An 18999-nucleotide genomic window follows, 5' to 3' on the forward strand; every position below is an offset into this window, starting at 1 on the left:
CCATCAGGCACATGGTGCAGATCAATAAGTACAAATCACGCAGATTTAGGAACAGTTTCTACCCCACTGATGTAAACAGACTAAACTCTCCTAATCTCTAACTTGCAGTGACAGGGAAAGGGCTCTGGAACTGGGTCTCTGGGCTAAACGGAATGTGGATGTGTGATTGTTGTCTTACTGTATGTGTTTCTTCTCTTTACCATTTAGGAATCTATTTTTATTGTTTTTAGCATATATATATATATATGTGTGTGTGTGTGTGTGTGTGTGTATACATACATATTACTCTTTGCACTAAGTATAGTACTTCATATATGTATATATATATATATATATATATATATATATATATATATGTGTGTGTGTGTGTGTGTGTGTGTGTGTGTATACACATACATATTACTCTTTGCACTAAGTATAGTACTTCAGTCTTGGTGTACACTGTGCCAATGGCAAATAAAGATATGCTATTCTGTTCTTTTCCGTTCTGAATATTCTACTGGGTTTTATGTTGGTTGGTTTAACAATAGGATAGATTGATGTATAAAAGAGTTTTACTCAGCCATGGCAAATTTTAAAGAATTATTCTGTTCTATTCTGTTTGGATATGCTATTGTAAATACCAGGATTCATTGTATGGCCTATTCTAGCTGATGATTCATGATCTCTCCTTCGGTAGGCTTCATTGTGCCCTGTTTTCATCAGGCCGCTACTTCTGTCATCCACAAGGTGTCAGCATTAGTAGTAAATTAAGAGTCTGCCACATCTACTTGGCCACATTTCTGCTACAAATATGTCTGCTGGTCTGTGGGCGTGCTCTTTGAAAGGGAAGTAACGTCATGACGTATTTCCATTGCGTGCATTTTTCCAGCGGTGTTCCATGCTTGACGTCTACCGTGCCGGGGAAATTTGCCGGTAGCTGCCGTCTTGGCACTTTTGTAACTCAAAAAACTCGATGGCATCTAAATCCAAGCTGTCACCCAAGGGATCTAGGTAAGTGAACAAAGTTGTTGAGTATCTGAGAAATTAGTGTTATCATTTAATCTATTGGTCGAAGTAACATTATTTAGCTAAGGCTACCTTGCTAAACTAAGCTAGCTAGCAGCTAAGGCTTACCTAACGTTAGCTATGGAATTAGCTTTCCTGTCTCATGATTAAAAGTTGATGGTGTAGAGATGTTTCAATGTCAACGTTTGACTGTCCTCAAAAGATACGTCTGATGTTTGTTATTGGCAAGCTCTTTCTGGCCAAAGTTACTTAGTTACTTAGCAAACGCTAAACCAACCTAGCAAGTTCTACGTACTAGCAGCTAGGGGGGTTAACGACATACGAACTTACTGCGTGTGATGTGAGCAGCAGTGCCGTGTATTTAATGACGCGTGAACACATTTGGATTAGTTTGTTTCCAAATGTAGCATTTCTTTAAAAGGTTCTCCTGGTCGGTGAGGCCACACGCATTATCTAAGGGTAATACCTGTGGCTCCATAAACAAGGAGTAAGATAGATGGATGTCACTTCATTGTTTACAGTGCCAAGACAATTCACTGATCGAAACCAATATGAATTGCTAAACTCCTTGAAATACTGTTCAAATGACCAGTATATAGACACTTTATTGATCCCCAAGGGGAAATCCAAGAGTTGCACTTGCCTGTTGGCATCAATAGTTGTTTTGATTTGTCTACTTATTTTCACATTAAGGCATTTTTCACAGCCATGCATTTGCCTCTATGTCTGTCTCTTGTTGGTGGCATTTGATTCATACATCTTAGTGATGTACTCTGTTGGTCGTGGGCTGAGATTTCAAACGAAATGTTCACATATTCAGTTGCTCATCTGAGTAATTAGTGACTGCTGTATGTTAGTAACTCAGGCGTGTGCCAGTGATGGGAGAAGTCTGTGCCAGCATCAGCACATTTAGGACATGTTGTCCCAGTGTTTCGGATTTGTAAAATGACGTTGGGATATCCACTCTTCAAAGCGTGTGGTTGTGGTTGTGGTTCGTGCTGTAACACCAATATCTCACTAATATCGGTCACTCTCTGTTGTTGGTTGACTCCTTTGACCAGGTAAATAGCTGTCCATCTCGGAGACCTCATCAGATCTATTTCAGATGACTTTACACAATAGCAGTTCAGCGCGAAAAAAAACCCTTTGTGATGGTCTAATCAGGTTTGCTAACGCAGAGAAGGGAACTTGGCAGCACTGGTCGTCTGATCCTGTTTTAATTGGAAAGGCAGCCGCTCTTCTGGGTAAGAGTACTACCCGGCCGGCCCTTCGCAGCTTCCCTGGCGGTGGGGGCCCCCTCCCTCATATGGTGCGTACGTGCGGAATGCGATAGCGCTGGTGGAGGCGACTGCGCTGCGTCACTGCTGATGACGTCGCAGTCAGCCGAGGGTTGTTCGACAGATAAAATCATGAAAGCAAACATCTAATGCTCAGTGTTTTATGTTATGAAGAGGAAGCCTACACAACAGGACGCGCAGTATTCTCCGAATTTAGATACTTTCAACAAGACGAGGTAGGAAAAAATTACGTACTTTGATTCGAGGCCAAAAGTGCTGTTTGTAGCTAGCAAGCTAGTCTTATGTCCACCATTTTATCAGCTGAGCTTGCACAACAGCAGAGCTATGCTAACAAAACACCGCATTCAAGGACAGTAGTTCAAACATTCATATTGTGACAGTCTTGCATACTCACAAGTACTGATGTCAGTAACGGAAATTAATCGTTCGGTTTTTTTGCCACAATTACGTGGTTATTCTGAAAGAACTCGACCGGCTGAGTTTGTCAGGAGAATTGAGCCAACTAGCTAGCTGGTGGTAGCATTTCAACAATGCTGCTCCGGCGGACACTATGCAGCTGTTTTCTCTGACCTGCAAACTCTTCATATACTCTTGCCAGTGTGAAGAGCGTGTTTACATTGTATCTTTTATGGTCTGTCAGTAATGCGCAGTGCGTTTTGTTTACTGAACATAACTGGGCGTTCAAGGTCAGGAAAGGAAGGAGTTGGAATTTTGTTCGATTAAGGCTACATTGAGAGGAGCTTCCTCCTATTGTACAGGAGGTCATTTTGTTTACAAGTCATCTCTTTGGCCTTAATTGAATTTTGCCCGATCTTGTTTCCATGCTCAGAGGCCGGTATCGCCCCAAGCAGCCTGCCCTGTCGCGACTTATCTCCGTGATAAGTAGTACTATCACCCGTAACAGCTTCAGCTGGCCGTATGTTTGTCGTTTGAGTTTGGGAGCCATACTTAGTATATTTTCTGCCTGCTGTTGGTTGCATATATGGCGTAGGGACATGTCCACATAATACCTGAGGGTCTTGGAATGACCTTGCGTGTGATTTAGTAATCGGCACTATTGATTGCGCGAGAGAAAAGGGAAAGTGCCGTAACTCACCCAGCTCTGTGTTGGGAAATCTATTCTGCAAGCACTTGTTTGTTGGCCAAACTTGATACAGTTTGTTTGTTGTGAAAGAGTTTCACTACGAACATTTCAGTCAATTCTACTTAATCCAAGGTGTCTAGTGGATGTCTTGTGTTTCATTTTCTTTGACTCTATAATAAAACTAAAATACAGTGTATATTATGTGGAGGCTAGAACTCAGGCCGTTTTAGGGAAGTTTTGGGGAATTCTGTGCTGGTTATTCCGTATGCACATTCCTTTGTGTGGAAGAGGGAAGTGTGCGGTCACAGTGCCGTGTCTGGGCCTGGGCAGATGATTTGCCCTCGGGGGGGCAGATGATTTACCCTTGGGGGGCCGAGTGGACACCTGACCCTTTGTACAGTCCTGCTGCACTGTATCAGCATTCAGCGCTAGTCTTTGGGGCAAAGTTTGCTTCATAAGTACTGTGTGTGTGTGTGTGTGTGTGTGTGTGTGTGTGTGTGTGTGTGTGTGTGTGTGTGTGTGTGTGTGTGTGTGTGTGTGTGTGTGTGTGTGTGTGTGTGTGTGTGTGTGTGTGTGTGTGTGTGTGTGTGTGTGTGTGTGTGTGTGTGTGTGTGTGTGTGTGTGTGTGTGTGTGTGTGTGTGTGTGTGTGTGTGTGTGTGTGTGTGTGTGTGTGTGTGTGTGTGTGTGTGCTTCATAAGAACATGCTGTATGCTGTGCACTGTGCACTCTGCCCCCATCAGCTAATCGCTGCGGCTTCATGTTCTCACAGCGTCGGGAATATTCACAGCAGAACTAATGTGGGGTATTGAGCAAACACACGGTTTAGCCCTCCTGTGTTTCAGGATGAAAAGGGCTCGTGTGTGTGTGTGTGTGTGTGTGTGGCCATGGGAGGACTCTGGTCCCGGTGTCTGGTCAGAGTGATCACTTCAGACAGCATTGCCGCATACCTGACACGTGTGTGTGTGTGTGTGTGTGTGTGTGTGTGTGTGTGTCACTCACCTCAGTGTCCCCAGAGAACAAAAGCTTTATTTTGCAGTCCACTATGATGGACGATGAGTCTTTAGGGTGTGGGTGTGTGTTTTGATGTTTGTTGGTGATCTTCAGGGTTGTTGTTGTCAGAATGAGTTGCACACCCCGCTAATAAGAACCACAGTACTTCAAAACCTCAACAATTAGGCCTAATCCAGCTGTGTGCCACACAGAAGTGTGTGTGTGTGTGTGTGTGCAGTGTGCACATGCACGGGAAGGCAGCCACCAGGGTTGGCATGTGAGTGGAGAGGTATGGCGGGCCTGTTCTTTAAATGCCAGTGTGTGTGTGTGTGTGTGTGTGTGTGTGTGTGTGTGTGTGTGTGTGTGTGTGCGGCTGCTTTCGTGGAAATGAGTCCCGTGTGCGGATGTGATATCCCGGGACACTGACTGCTGCTGCTGTAACAGGAACGTGCGGGATATTTATGGCACCTGTGTGTGTGTGCGCGCTTGCCTTTACGTCTGAAACTCTCTGGCAGGCGCTCACACTCACACGCCATCCCAGCCCACACCACACACACACACATGCCGTCCCAGAGCACACCATACACACACACACACAGCGGTCCACACACACACACACACACACATGCCATCCCAGAGCACACTATACACACACACACACACACACACACACACAGCGGTCCACACACACACACACATGTCATCCCAGAGCACACCATACAGCACACACACACCCTCCCAGAGCACACCTCACACAGCACACACACCCCCTGCCCAGAGCACACCTCACACAGCACACACACCCCCTGCCCAGAGCACCTCACACAGCGGTCCAGTGTCCCTGATCTGGCCCTGATCTGGCCCGCATTCAGAGTTGACCTCTGACCTTCATGATGATGATGATGATGAAGGCTGCTAAATAGCAGAGCAGGAAGCTGAACCTGAAAACTCTGAGCTCTAAATGTGCCCTCGGGATGTATAAAGTATCTATCGATCTGATCTCTCTTGTCGGGATGTATAGAGTATCTATCGATCTGATCTCTCTTGTCGGGATGTGTAGAGTATCTATCCATCTGATCTCTCTTGTCGGGATGTATAGAGTATCTATCGATCTGATCTCTCTTGTCGGGATGTATAGAGTATCTATCGATCTGATCTCTCTTGTCGGGATGTATAAAGTATCTATCGATCTGATCTCTCTTGTCGGGATGTATAAAGTATCTGTGGATCTGATCTCTCTTGTCGGGATGTATAAAGTATCTATCGATCTGATCTCTCTTGTCGGGATGTATAAAGTATCTGTGGATCTGATCTCTCTTGTCGGGATGTATTGAGTATCTATCCATCTGATCTCTCTTGTTAGCTGAGACATGGCACAGCAGTCACCTGCCCCTTGCCCTGTTCTGCCCCGTTCTCCTGCCCCGTTCTCCTGCCCCGTTCTGCCCCGTTCTGCCCCGTTCTCCTGCCCCGTTCTGCCCCGTTCTCTTGCCCCGTTCTCCTGCCCTGTTCTGCCCCGTCCTGCCCTGTTCTGCCCCGTACTCCTGCCCTGTTCTGCCCTGTTCTGCCCTGTTCTGCCCCGTTCTGCCCCGTCCTGCCCCGTTCTCCTGCCCCGCCCCTGTGAAAGTGAAGAAGCTTGCGTGTTTCACAGGAAAAGGAAGTGAAATACAGCTGCAGGCTTGTGGCGCGAAAACTCCCTCTATTCATGTGCCACACACACACACACACACACACACACACACACACACTCCCTCTATTCATGTGCCACACACACACACACACACACACACACACACACACACACACACACACACTCTCCCTCTATTCATGTGCTTCCTTGATGAGAGGGACGAGGCCTCTGTCGGCCGCAGGGTTGAGGCAGGAGGCCGCGTGCGCTAAACAAAGTCACCTGCTGTTTGGAAAGTTCCAGAAACTCTGTATTGCACAATAAAAGTCCCCGTTTGAAAAGAGAGAGCCGCTGTGGCCTTTGTGCTGTTAGACAAAGCACAGGTTGGGCATCTGAAACAAGTCTACAGTGACACATCTGGGTTGTTTTGAAAATTCCAAACACAATGGTAGAATGTGGGCACAGACATGTGACTCTCACACACACACACACACTGAATTTCCATCTTTTACAATACTGGAGCATTGGTTGCTGTAAAATGTGGTATTTAAATGTGTGTCTGTGCAATGTCTCACTGGATCTTTATCTGTGTGTGTGTGTGTGTGTGTGTGTGTGTGTGTAGGATGCCTGGTGAGGAGAAGGAGAAGAGTGCACTGAAGCAGTGTACGCAGGCTCGTGCCCAGCTGGAGGAGGCCATCGCTGGAGTGATGAAGGCTGAGACCCTCCTCAGAGACAACTCCAGAGAGGTACACACACACACACACACACACACACAGAGACCCTCCTCAGAGACAACTCCAGAGAGGTACACACACACACACACACACACACACACACACACACACACACACACACACACACACACACACACACACACACACCGAGACCCTCCTCAGAGACAACTCCAGAGAGGTACACACACACACACACACACACACACACACAGAAACCCTCCTCAGAGACAACTCCAGAGAGGTACACACACACACACACACACACACACACACACACACACACACACACACACACACACACACACACACACACAGAAACCCTCCTCAGAGACAACTCCAGAGAGGTACACACACACACACACACACACACACGCACACACACACAGACACACACACACAGAAACCCTCCTCAGAGACAACTACAGAGAGGTACACACACACACACACACACGCACACACACACAGACACACAGACTGAGACCCTCCTCAGAGACAACTCCAGAGAGGCACACACACACACACACACACACACACAGACTGAGACCCTCCTCAGGGACAACTCCAGAGAGGTACACACACACACACACACACACAAAAGAGAAAAGACAACACAACTAGCCATTGTTGTAAAGACTGAGACTTAGTCAGACATAACCTGCTCAAGTATGTGTACACACACGCACACTCCTGTCGTCTCTTACACACTTGAAAACATATTTCCACACACACCCCATCCGTAGAGAAGGTGTGCATCACATGTGTCGGCACATCCAGGTGTGTGTTGGTGGGTAAAGTGTGTCAGGTGTGTGTTGGTGGGTAAAGTGTGTCAGGGTGATGGTCTATATGATGGTGTTGGCCCATATAGTGTGTTTTCAGCACGTTGGGAGTTCAGGGTTATTTTCAAGTCCCTAAACGTGAGCGATAAGCGGTCTTGCTGATGCTGCATCTATTCAGGGCGCCTTTGAGTCACAAAATGAGCTTTATTGTGTGTGTGTGTGTGTGTGTAGCTCTTTGCCTAATCTCCCGTCTTTATGGGGAACAACAGGCGCTTTTCTCCTCAAAAGGAGCCTGATGAGACACACTCGTGATGTGTGACAGGTGCCCATTACGAGCCCACACCCTGTGTGTGTGTGTGTGTGTGTGTGTGTGTGAGGTGCCCACAGCGCTGTGTGTGTGTTGACCTGACCAGAGTTAATTATTGTTGCGGTGGTTATGGGGCGGTGGGTGTGGAGGCGGGAGGGGTGTGTGTGTGTGTGTGTGTGTGTGTGTGTGTGTGTGTGTGTGGAGGCGGGAGGGGTGGGGTGTGTGTGTGTGTGGGTGTGGAGGCGGGAGGGGTGGGATGTGTGTGTGTGTGTGTGTGTGGAGGTGGGAGGGGTGGGGTGTGTGTGTGTGTGTGTGTGTGTGGAGGCGGGAGGGGTGGGGTGTGTGTGTGTGTGTGTGTGTGTGTGTGTGTGTGTGTGTGGAGGCGGGAGGGGTGGGATGCTCCTCTGGGATATAAAGAGACGCAGGAGATGTGAGCACTCATACTGCAGCTCCTCTGGCTCCTGGACACTACTGGACACTACGCCTCAACCTACTCTGCAAGCCGCGGACGGACACACACACACGCACACACGCGCGCACGTCACCTGCGTCAGGACACACACCGTCTGTACAGGTAACGGGCTGAAGCAGCTCTGTAGGAAGGTGAAGGTAGAGCGGCCAGGACTGAGATTAGTCACCTGCTCACACTGAAATCAATCAGGGTCAAGTAGTCTGCAGAGAGAGAGTGTGTGTGTGTGTGTTTTTTACTCATCTCTCTCTCCTCTCCTCTCCTCTCCTTTTCTCTTCTCTTCTCTTTTCTTCTCTTCTTCTTTTTCTCTTCTCTTTTCTCTCTCTCTCTCTCTCTCTCTCCCTCTCTCCCTCTCTCCAGGTGAAGTCTCAGCTGCACACCTGTATTAGTCGTCACCTGGAGTTCCTGCGCTCTCGTGAGGTGTGGCTGAGAGAGCAGATCGACCTGGTGGAGCAGCTCAAGGCTGAAGCCCTGCAGCACCAGCTCCAGCAGCTCTACTGGGTCAGTCACACACACACACACACACACACACCATTCTCTACCAGCTACAGCAACTCTACTGGGTCAGTCACACACACACACACACACACACACACACACACACACACACCATTCTCTACCAGCTACAGCAACTCTACTGGGTCAGTCACACACACACACACACACACACACACACACACACACACACACACCATTCTGTACCAGCTCCAGCAGCTCTACTGGGTCAGTCACACACACACACACACAGGTCTGGTCTGGACTGGACTGTCTGGGCAATTCTAAAGGGGAACTGAGCATGTCTCGCGTGCAGACACTGCCCACTGTTTGGCCGTGCGGTTTGAATAGTTGGAAAAGGATGTGGTGTGTGTGTGTGTGTGTGTTTGGCCGTGCGGTGGGGATGGTTGGAAAATTCTAAAATGTCATTAGTGGTGACCTGGAATCAGCAGCGTGCCTCTCACATCTCTGCTTCTCTTCTGATTTTGTGTGTGTGTGTGTGTGTGTGTGTGTGTGTGTGTGTCCTCCTGCAGCTTCGAGGCCAGTTTGACGTCCTGATCCACCAGCTGGAGAACTCTCACAACAACCACGACCTGGCCAACCAGCTCACCAGCTGCCTGGAGAAGTAAGTGTGTGTGTTTGTGTGTGTGTGCGGGAGGGAGGGAGGGAGTGGGAGATGGTGTGTGTATGTCTGACAGAGTGTGTGTGTGTTTGTATGAGACGGAGCCATCAGTGTAAATTATTGTTTTGGAGGCAGCAGTCTGAGTAGTGAATAGAGGCTGTGTGGCTTCTCTAATCTCAGGTGTGTGTGTGTGTGTGTGTGTGTGTGGCTTCTCTAATCTCAGGTGTGTGTCTGTGTGTGTGTGTGTTTGTGTTATGATAATGGCCTGTAATGATGACCACCCTGCTTACCTTAGAAACCTGTGTGTGTGTGTGTGTGTGTGTGTCTGGACAAGCTGGGGATAAACAGCAGTAGTTCAGAGACTGTTTCCACTTAGTAGTGAAGCTTCTCGGAGGGGCGTGTGTGTTGGTGTGGGTTTCCGATTGGCCCAGTGGAGGGTAGTGTGTGTATGTGTGTGTGTGTGTGTGTGTGTGTGTTCCGATTGGCCCATCCTAGGTTCGTTTGGGTTCAGTCTGGGCGGAATGGGGGTGTGGAAGTTCTGATTGGACCAAGAGAGGGATAGTGGGGGGGGGGGGGGGGGGGGGGTTCTGATTGGACCAGCCATGCTGTGTGCGGTGTGCTTTAAAAATGGAGGTGATTCTGGAAGTGATGTCTATTATTGTGTGTGATGTGTTTGTGTATGAGTGTGTGTGTGTGTGGTTTTGTGTGTGTGAGTGTTTTTGTGAGTGTTTGTGTACGAGTGTGTGTTTGTGTATGACTGACTGACTGACTGTGTGTGTGTGTGTGTGTGTTTCATGTCATTAATAATGGGTGTGTGTGTGTGTGTGTAGGTTGTCGTCTCTGAACCTGAGTCCAGAGGAGACCCCTGAGATGAGTTTCCAGGCCGACGCTCGTACCCTGCGCCAGGCCATCACCTCCTTTGGGACCATCAACACACAGGTACACACACACACACACACACACACACACACACACACACACACTAGCGTAACTCACTCTTAATATAGCCTGATAGAGCCTGAGCCCTTAAGCCTGCTGACCTGCTGCCCTGACCAGAGGCCAGCTGGACACACACACACACACACACACACATACACAGTCCAGTCCTGCTAGACCAGTAGGCTAATGAGTATGAGTGTGTGTGTGTCTCTCAGGAGGTGTTGGCCGTCTCCTCCCCCCCCACCCCCAGCTCCAGCTCTGTGGAGAGGCCCTGGCTGCAGCACAACTGCCCTGTGGCTGCCAAGAAGCAGGTGAGTCTCTTTACCACACACACACACACACACACACACACTCACACAATAACACAATACAGTGACACACTCAATTGTGTGTATAAATGTGTGCTTGTGTGTAACCCCAGCTGTGTGTGTGTATAAATGTGTGTGTGTGTGTGTGTGTGTGTGCTTGTGTGTAACCCGGCTGTGTGTGTGTGTGTGTGTGTGTGTGTGTGTGCGCTTGTGTGTAACCCGGCTGTGTTCTTTTTCAGAAGATGGAGTCGGAGTGCAGCACCCCTCTGGCTGACTGGCTCCTGGGAAACAGGCCAGTAACAAGCGCTCCTATTGGACGCCAGTTCAGCAAAAACACCCAGGATTGGCTGATCGCCCCCAAAGAGCAGCCCCAGGTGAGATCTGATTGGGCCCTCCCTAGCTGTGTGAAGCCCTGTAGAGAGACCTGAGAGAGAGAGACACGCACACACACACACACCATACACACACACCATACGCACGCACGCATACACACGCACGCATACACACACACACACACACACACACACACGCACACACCCACACACCATACGCACGCACGCACGCACACACACACACACAGACACACACACACAAGCACACACGTACACACACACAGAACAGGTTCTTCTGCTCCTAAAGCCTTGTGGCAGGTTCCTGCTGACGTGAGGCTGTTGTGCTCCTCACAATGAGCTCTGACGTGGAGCGCCTGTGCTTCTGTTCCGTCTGTGTGTGTGTGTGTGTGTGTGTGTGTGTGTGTGTGTGTGTGTGTGTGTCCTTGTGCTTCTGTTCCGTGTGTGAGCGGTTCCTCGTGCTTCTGTTCCGTGTGTGAGCGGTTCCTTGTGCGGAATAGGTCACCCACGGAACAGGTTTGGGAAATCCAGGGAGGGGAATGCCAGGCAGTGTGTGTGTGTGTGTGTGTGGGAGGGGTGTAGTTCCCCCTGATGTCCACTAGTGTACACTCTGCTCATGGGAGGGGGGTTATCCAAGGGTGTCACAGAACTAAGCAAATATATTCACACATTCTCAGCACAAGTGTGTGTGTTCGCCACAGGAGAGTGTGTTATGCAAGTCATAAGGAACAAAACCATGTTAATACCATATTCACTGCCCTTGTGTATTAGTTTGCTAAATCAATGTATAAGCCGCTAATCGTTGGGAAATTATTTATTATAATATTAAAATAATGTAATTCAGCAACATGTAATTTTGATTTGAAGAGTGATGGCACCTTTGTCCTGTAGAAACAGTACAGTGTTGAGTGGAGTTGTGTGTCCTGTAGAAACAGCACAGTGTTGAGTGGAGTAGTTTTGTCCTGTAGAAACAGCACAGTGTTGAGTGGAGTAGTTTTGTCCTGTAGAAACAGCACAGAGTTGAGAGGAGTAGTTTTGTCCTGTAGAAACAGTACAGAGTTGAGTGGAGTTGTGTGTCCTGTAGAAACAGCACAGAGTTGAGAGGAGTAGTTTTGTCCTGTAGAAACAGTACAGAGTTGAGTGGAGTTGTGTGTCCTGTAGAAACAGCACAGAGTTGAGAGGAGTTGTTTGTCCTGTAGAAACAGCACAGAGTTGAGAGGAGTTGTTTGTCCTGTAGAAACAGAACAGTGTTGAGTGGAGTTGTTTGTCCTGTAGAAACAGAACAGTGTTGAGAGGAGTTGTTTGTCCTGTAGAAACAGCACAGAGTTGAGTGGAGTTGTGTGTTCTGATGTCCTGTTGAGTGGAGTTGTGTGTTCTGATGTCCTGTTGAGAGAGTTGTTTGTCCTGATGTCCTGTTGTGTTTTGTCCCTCGTCTCTCTCCGTAGCAGGTCGTCGTGCCCCTGACCACCTTCGACTTCCAGCGCGCCTGGGGTCAGCTGAAGGACCTGGAGGCGTGGCTTCTGCGGGAGAAGCAGCCAATCAGAGAGCGGGCCGACAGCAGCGCCAGCTCCTCCTCCAACTCCACCTTCTCCATCGAGAAGATCGACGAGTCCGACTTCCACCTGACGGAGGACGAGAAGATCGACGAGTCCGACTTCCACCTGACGGAGGACGAGGCCGAGTCCGAGTCCGAGATGCAGCCGGGCGGCCCCGAGGAGCTCGCTGATTGGCTGATCATGGCGGCGCCCGAGTCGGGCGGCGTGGGCGTGAGCGTGAGCGACGCTGACCGCTGGAAGGCCGCCGTGTTCCAGCCGTTCCAGGAGCGCTTCTCGTCCAGCGAGTGGCTGCCAGGCCCCGCCCCCTCAGGCCCCGCCCCCTCCAGCTGCGGCTCGTGCTGCGGCAGCAAGGTGACCACGCCCACTTTTGAGATCGAGAACCTGGGCGACCTCGTGTGCCTCAAGACCCCGCCCCCCTCCTCCGGCAACGCCACACCCGCCACCGCCACCACCCCCGTCGCCATGACCACCACCGCCACCGCCACCACCCCCCTCGCTGTGCCCGTCTCTCCCGCCGCCGCCGTGGAACTGTGGCTGCAGCGGGCATCCGGCGCCCAGGTGTGTGTTCCGTCGTTCATTATTAGAGTGCATGAAAATGCCCTCTACTGTTATCCAAAGTATTCCTATTATTCCGCTGACACTTTTTGTGCGTTTAATTCAGCTTCAACCGTTTAACGTAGAAACTTCATTCAAACTGCGCTGCGTAGGCCTTACTTAGGTGACTTAAGCTATGTATTTTTCATCTCTGTAACTTTAACACTTTTTGAATTATTAATTAAAAACGTATCAAAATGTCCCCATGGACTTAACATTGTGATTATGAAGTTAGCTAGTTAGCATGGTAAGCATAGTTAGCATTTTTAGCATAACTGTTAGAAATCATTAGCCAAGTTAGTTAATCAACTTGGTTAGCATTGTTAGCATAGTTAGAATTATTAACATAGTTAGCATAGTTTTAACATAACTGTTAGAAATCATTAGCCAAGTTAGCTAAGCAACCTGAATAGCATGGTTAGCATTGCTAGCATAGTTAACATTGTTAGCAAAACTGCTAGCAAACATGAGCTAAGCTAGCTAAGCAATCTGATTAGCATATTAACATTATTAACATAACTGCTAGCAAACATTAGCGAAACATTAACTATATACCTATCGCACATCAGCTCTGGTGTGTGTGTGTGTGTGTGTGTGTGTGTGTGTGTGTGTGTGCTGTAGGACTAAACTGGATTTGTGTCCACAGGTGGAGCAGGCGTGCCGTGCCAACGAGCCCTGCGGCACCTTCGCCCAGTGTGTGTGTGAGGACAACTGCGGGCGCGAGGCCTTGGCCACCTGGCTGCTGCAGCAGGAGGGCCGGGACAAGAACGGGGTGCCCACGGAGAAGAGCGCCCGCTACCCGCACCAGCAGCAGGACAAGAACGGGGTGCCCACGGAGCCGCGCGACAAGAACGGGGTGCCCGCGGAGAAGAGCGCCCGCTACCCGCACCAGCAGCAGGAGCAGAAGGTCCACGCCATCCTGGAGGCCTGGCTGCACCCGGGCAGAGGCGCGGGCAGAGCAGCGATGCCAGCAGCGTCCAGTCCCGCACACACACACGCACACACACACTCGTCCCTCTCGGCGTGGGTGTGTCCTCGCGGCGCGTCGCCCAGCTGCGGGCAGGAGAAGGCCAGTCGCGAGGAGCGCAGCTCGCTCTACAAGACGCCCGGTGCAGAGAGCCCCTTCCACACGCCGCTGCAGCCCGAGGCCTGGGTGCTGACCCCAGTGACCCCTGTGACCCCAGTGACCCCTGTGACCCCGGTGACCCCCCAGACGCAGGACACGCCCAGCAGCACAGACGCAGAGGAGGACAAGTGGCTCCTACGCAAGAGAGCCCAGGCACAGGTGTGTGTGTGTGTGTGTGTATGCGTATGCGTATGCCCAGGCACAGGTGTGTGTGTGTGTGTGTGTGTGTGTATGCGTATGCCCAGGCACAGGTGGGGGTTTGGGGGTTCGGGGGGGGTAGAATATTTATTGATAATAGTTTTCAGGGATCAAAACTGCGGTTTGTGTGTGGATAAAAGGCCACGCCGCACACACACTCTGAACTGAAGAATTGCCACCTGGTCACCTTGTGTGTGTGTGTGTGTGTGTGTGTGTGTGTGTGTGTGTGTGTAGCTGCTGTAGTGCTGAAGCAGCAGGTCAGGGGAGATAGGGCCGGCTGCCTTATCAGCTGACCACACACACACTTCCTCTCCTCATCCAAAGGTCAATGTGTGTGTTAATGTTGCACCTGTGCCGAGTTAATGGGTTTGTGTTTACGTGTGCTCAGGTGTTAATGAGTTGGTGTGTGTGTGTGTGTGTGTGTGTGTGTGTGTGTGTGTGTGTACGTGTGCTCAGGAGTTAATGAGTGTGTGTTTAGGAGATGAAATGTGTGTGTCAACGTGTGTTCAGGAGTTGATGAATGTGTGTGTGTGTTGTGTGTTCAGGAGATGAAGTGTGTGTGTGTACGTGTGTTCAGGAGTTAATGAGTGTGTGTGTGTGTTGTGTGTTCAGGAGATGAAGTGTGTGTGTGTACGTGTGTTCAGGAGATGAAGTGTGTGTGTGTGTGTACGTGTGTTCAGGAGTTAATGAGTGTGTGTGTGTGTTGTGTGTTTAGGAGCGGCTCGCCCTGCCCACAGTGTGTGACCTGTTCTCCTGTATGAAACTCAGCAGCGACAAAGAGAAATGGCTGCACACGGCCCCTATACAGGTGAGGACACACACACACACACACCTCTGTACCTCTGTTAGCCCTATTCAAGAGTGGAGATGTCCTGTTGGATTGTGAGATTATAGTGGTATTGTCCTGACGTGTTGTTTGTTTGTTTGTTTGTTTGTTTGTTTGTTTGTTTGTGCTGCAGATGTGAGCGTTCTCTGTTCTGAATTCCTCTGCTGATCTCTGGAGGAGCCGCTGACTTGCACAGATGCACCAACCCGCAATCCGCCATCCGCCATCCTCTCTGGCCTTCCCCTCTGTGTGTGTGTGTGTGTGTTGGGGGTCCTGCTTCCTTCCGCCAGCTCTCCCATCACCCCGCCACCAGCCCCACGACCTTCGACCCCTCCAGGCCCAGTGTGCCGTGGGGTTGGCTGCCCTTCTGTGATCTAACATGCCAACCTGTTGCATCATGGGATTTCTGCCTCGTATTCTGTCCACCCTCACTGTTGTATTATTATTATTTTAATTCTAATAATTATTCTGTTTCTGTTTCTTCCTGTCTTAGTTTGTGAGTTTAGTTGGTGAGGTGGGGGTGTGGCCTAAGGCCCATAAGTGTCTGGCTCCTCATTGGCTGCCATGATAGCCAGTAGGATATGCGTGTGGGACCCAGAACACACAGAGCCCTCTGTTTTAGTTTATACTATGATAATATTTTATTATTATTATATTATTATATATTATATTATTATGAGGGTTAAGAGGAGGGGGCGGCCTGTTCATTTCACTTTAACCCTGAGGACACAGAGACAAGACTTAGGCCACGCCCACTCCAGAGTTAGAACACAGGGGGACTTAGGCCACGCCCACTCCAGAGTTAGAACACAGGAGCGTTTTTTATGTTTCTTTTTCCCTTTTTAAAATATTTCTTTTTTGAAGTTCCATTTGAGTGTTTTTATGGAGTCTAAACACTCGTCTTTACGAGGCCAGAGTGTGGCGTGCAGTGGCTCTCGCAGTAGTAGCTCCCGTTAGCCAGGCTAAGCTATCCCCGCGCAGAGCTTATGGAATCCATACGTCATGTGTAGTAGCTCCAGTTAGCCAGGCTAAGCTATCCCCGCGCAGAGCTTATGGAATCCATACGTCATGTGTAGTAGCTCCAGTTAGCCAGGCTAAGCTATCCCCGCGCCAGAGCCTATGGAATCCATACGTCATGTGATACAGCAGTAGCTCCCGTTCGCCAGGCTAAGCTATCCCCGCGCAGAGCTTATGGAATCCATACGTCATGTGAGGAATCCATACGTCATGTGAGGAATCCATACGTCATGTGCTGAAGGACACGTATGTGCTCAGATGCTGCTCGTCAGTTAGCCTCCATGAGCAACACATCTGCTATGTGCTAGCAGGTAGATATGCGTCAAATCAGACCGTATGCATTGTAAACACACACACAGACACACACACACACACAGTGCGCTCCCTCATACAGTACGTGCCTGTTAGTTGTTTGTTTTTTTTGAGTGAGTGATAAAGAGTGCACATGTGTGTGTCCTTCCAGAGTGGAACGCAGTCCAAAACCTCCATTCTGTCACTATGTGCTGTGTGTGTGAATGTCTGCACAGATGTGTGTGTGTGTGTGTGTGTGTGTGTGTGTGTGTGTGTGTGTGTGTGTGTGTGTGTGTGTGTGTGTCTCAGATGGACGCTTGGCTCAGTGGAGCGTCTTTATTTCTGATGGTGCAGAATCTCCTCCCCGTAATCTAGTACTTATCAAATGGAATTGTGTATCTTTATAACCACTGCTGTGTGTGTCTGCTTTATACTCCACTGGAGCTCTCTGACCTACGACCTTTCACCTTTAGATAGTTCCGCAGCTCTTTAAGCACTCAGAGCCGCTGGGCTTGGGGCAGTTGGGGCAGTTGGGGCGTCCACTCTGACACACGTTAGGATCCGCAGCGACCCTTGACCTCTGGAGTCCATTTTGTTTTTTAAGAGACCGACTCGATAATTCCGGCAGCGAGTCTCCGTCTGCCCTGACCTCTCGGACCAGCGAAGAGGTAGGTGCGTGCGTGCGTGCGTGCGTGCGTGCGTGCGTGCACGTGTCTCTTCCACTGTGGTGACGCCTGTGGACAGTTGTGTGGTCAGGTGTGGTCACCTGTGGCAAGCTCCTCCCCCAAGCCTGGCGTGCTGTGACGTGCGGCACTAAACACGGCATATGACCCCCCTCTCTCTCCCTCTCCCTCTCTCTCTCTTTCTGTTCTTTTAAAATGTAAAAGTTCATTTTATTGGTTTCTGCTTTGCACTCTGTGTCCCTAAACCTGTACCGTATCTAACTCCTAATAAAGCCCTCTAAACTCATCTCTCTGTGTGTGTGTGTATATACACCTCACCTTACTTTTGTACTTAAACTCTCAGGTGAAGAATCTCAATGAACCAAAACTGTGTGAACAGGTACCCGGTAACTCAGGTGTGTGTGAACAGGTACCCGGTACCTCAGGTGTGTGTGTGAACAGGTACCCGGTACCACAGGTGTGTGTGTGAACAGGTACCGGTACCTCAGGTGTGTGTGTGAACAGGTACCCGGTACCTCAGGTGTGTGTGAACAGGTACCCGGTGCTTGACGCAAACCAGCGTCCACAGCCCGCATCAGAGCGAGTCTAAACCTGCCCTGTGTGCCAGAGCCTGTGTGTGTGTGTGTGTGTGTGTGTGTGTGTGTGTGCATATGAGTCTAAACCTGCCCTGTGTGCCAGAGCCTGTTCACATTCCTGCATACTACCGTGACGTTTCAGATACTCAGCACACACAGACGAGACTCTGGACTTGTGCAAACACCCCCCCCCCCCCCCCCCATCATGCACAGCACACGCAGACGATACCCCCCCCCCCCCCCATCATGTGCAGCACACGCAGACGATACCCCCCCCCCCCCCCCCCCCATCATGTGCAGCACACGCAGACGATACCCCCCCCCCCCCCCCCCCCATCATGTGCAGCACACGCAGACGATACCCCCCCCCCCCCCCCCCCCCCCCATCATGTGCAGCACACGCAGACGAGACTCTGAGCTCTAAACACCGCTGATCCCACAGTGTCCATTAGTGTTTAAACATATTGATAAATCACATCACACACACACAACGGGACCTCAGACAATCCTCTAGCCAGGCGTCAGGCTACCTGTGTCCTGTATGTAGGTCAGACTCACGGCTGGCCAGATCATGTGTGTATGATGCAGCTCCAGGCTGTGGGTCGTTGAGTTCAAGGTCGTGTCGTTGAGTTCAAGGTCGTGTCAAAACCAAATCCCCTTTTACAGCAGGCCGACAAAGAAGCCAACACGTGAAATGCTCACGTCTGTTTTGCATGCACAGAACAATATAGTGTGTGTGTGTGTGTGTGTGTGTGTGTGTGTGTGTGTGGTGAAATGCTCACGCCTGTTTTGCATGCACAGAACAATATAGTGTGTGTATGTGTGTGTGTGTGGTGAAATGCTCACGCCTGTTTTGCATGCACAGAACAATATAGTGTGTGTGTGTGTGTGTGTGGGGGGGGGGGGGGGGGTTAAAGTCATGATGGAGATGTTCATAACGTCCTTAATGTGTAAACGCTTACATGTGGTTTAAAGTCAGAAAACATCAATCATCATACACTTTTGCCTGTTTGTCAAAAAAACAAAACCCGAAATCCAACAGTTACAGATGGTCTCGCGTTCACATCTTCATGGGCCTGTAGGGTGAGGATGTTTATAGTCTATATGGGCCTATCATGGGCCTGTATG

The 18999-nt window shown here is 49.8% G+C and overlaps 1 protein-coding gene across 3 annotated transcripts; it reads left to right on the top strand.

Moving 5' to 3' along the window:
* The first annotated feature begins 849 nt into the window (after positions 1 to 849).
* Positions 850 to 17582, top strand: ncoa4 (nuclear receptor coactivator 4). Of its 3 annotated transcripts, none has more exons than XM_062519794.1 (11): positions 850 to 993; positions 6628 to 6751; positions 8652 to 8792; positions 9320 to 9411; positions 10239 to 10347; positions 10563 to 10658; positions 10895 to 11029; positions 12451 to 13119; positions 13802 to 14440; positions 15195 to 15287; positions 15439 to 17582. In XM_062519794.1, the coding sequence occupies exons 1-11, from the start codon at positions 956 to 958 to the stop codon at positions 15442 to 15444; spliced, it is 2142 nt and encodes a 713-aa protein (XP_062375778.1). In that variant the 5' UTR covers positions 850 to 955; the 3' UTR covers positions 15445 to 17582. The 3 variants fall into 3 exon arrangements, with proteins under 3 accessions (XP_062375778.1, XP_062375775.1, XP_062375776.1); XM_062519791.1 differs by lacking the exon at positions 850 to 993 and adding an exon at positions 2363 to 2521; XM_062519792.1 differs by lacking the exon at positions 850 to 993 and adding an exon at positions 2363 to 2521 and having other exon boundaries at positions 12454 to 13119.
* The last annotated feature ends 1417 nt before the right edge of the window (positions 17583 to 18999 follow it).

This window comes from Sardina pilchardus, chromosome 18 (genome assembly GCF_963854185.1).
Source record: "Sardina pilchardus chromosome 18, fSarPil1.1, whole genome shotgun sequence".
In the NCBI taxonomy this organism is placed as follows: domain Eukaryota; kingdom Metazoa; phylum Chordata; class Actinopteri; order Clupeiformes; family Clupeidae; genus Sardina; species Sardina pilchardus.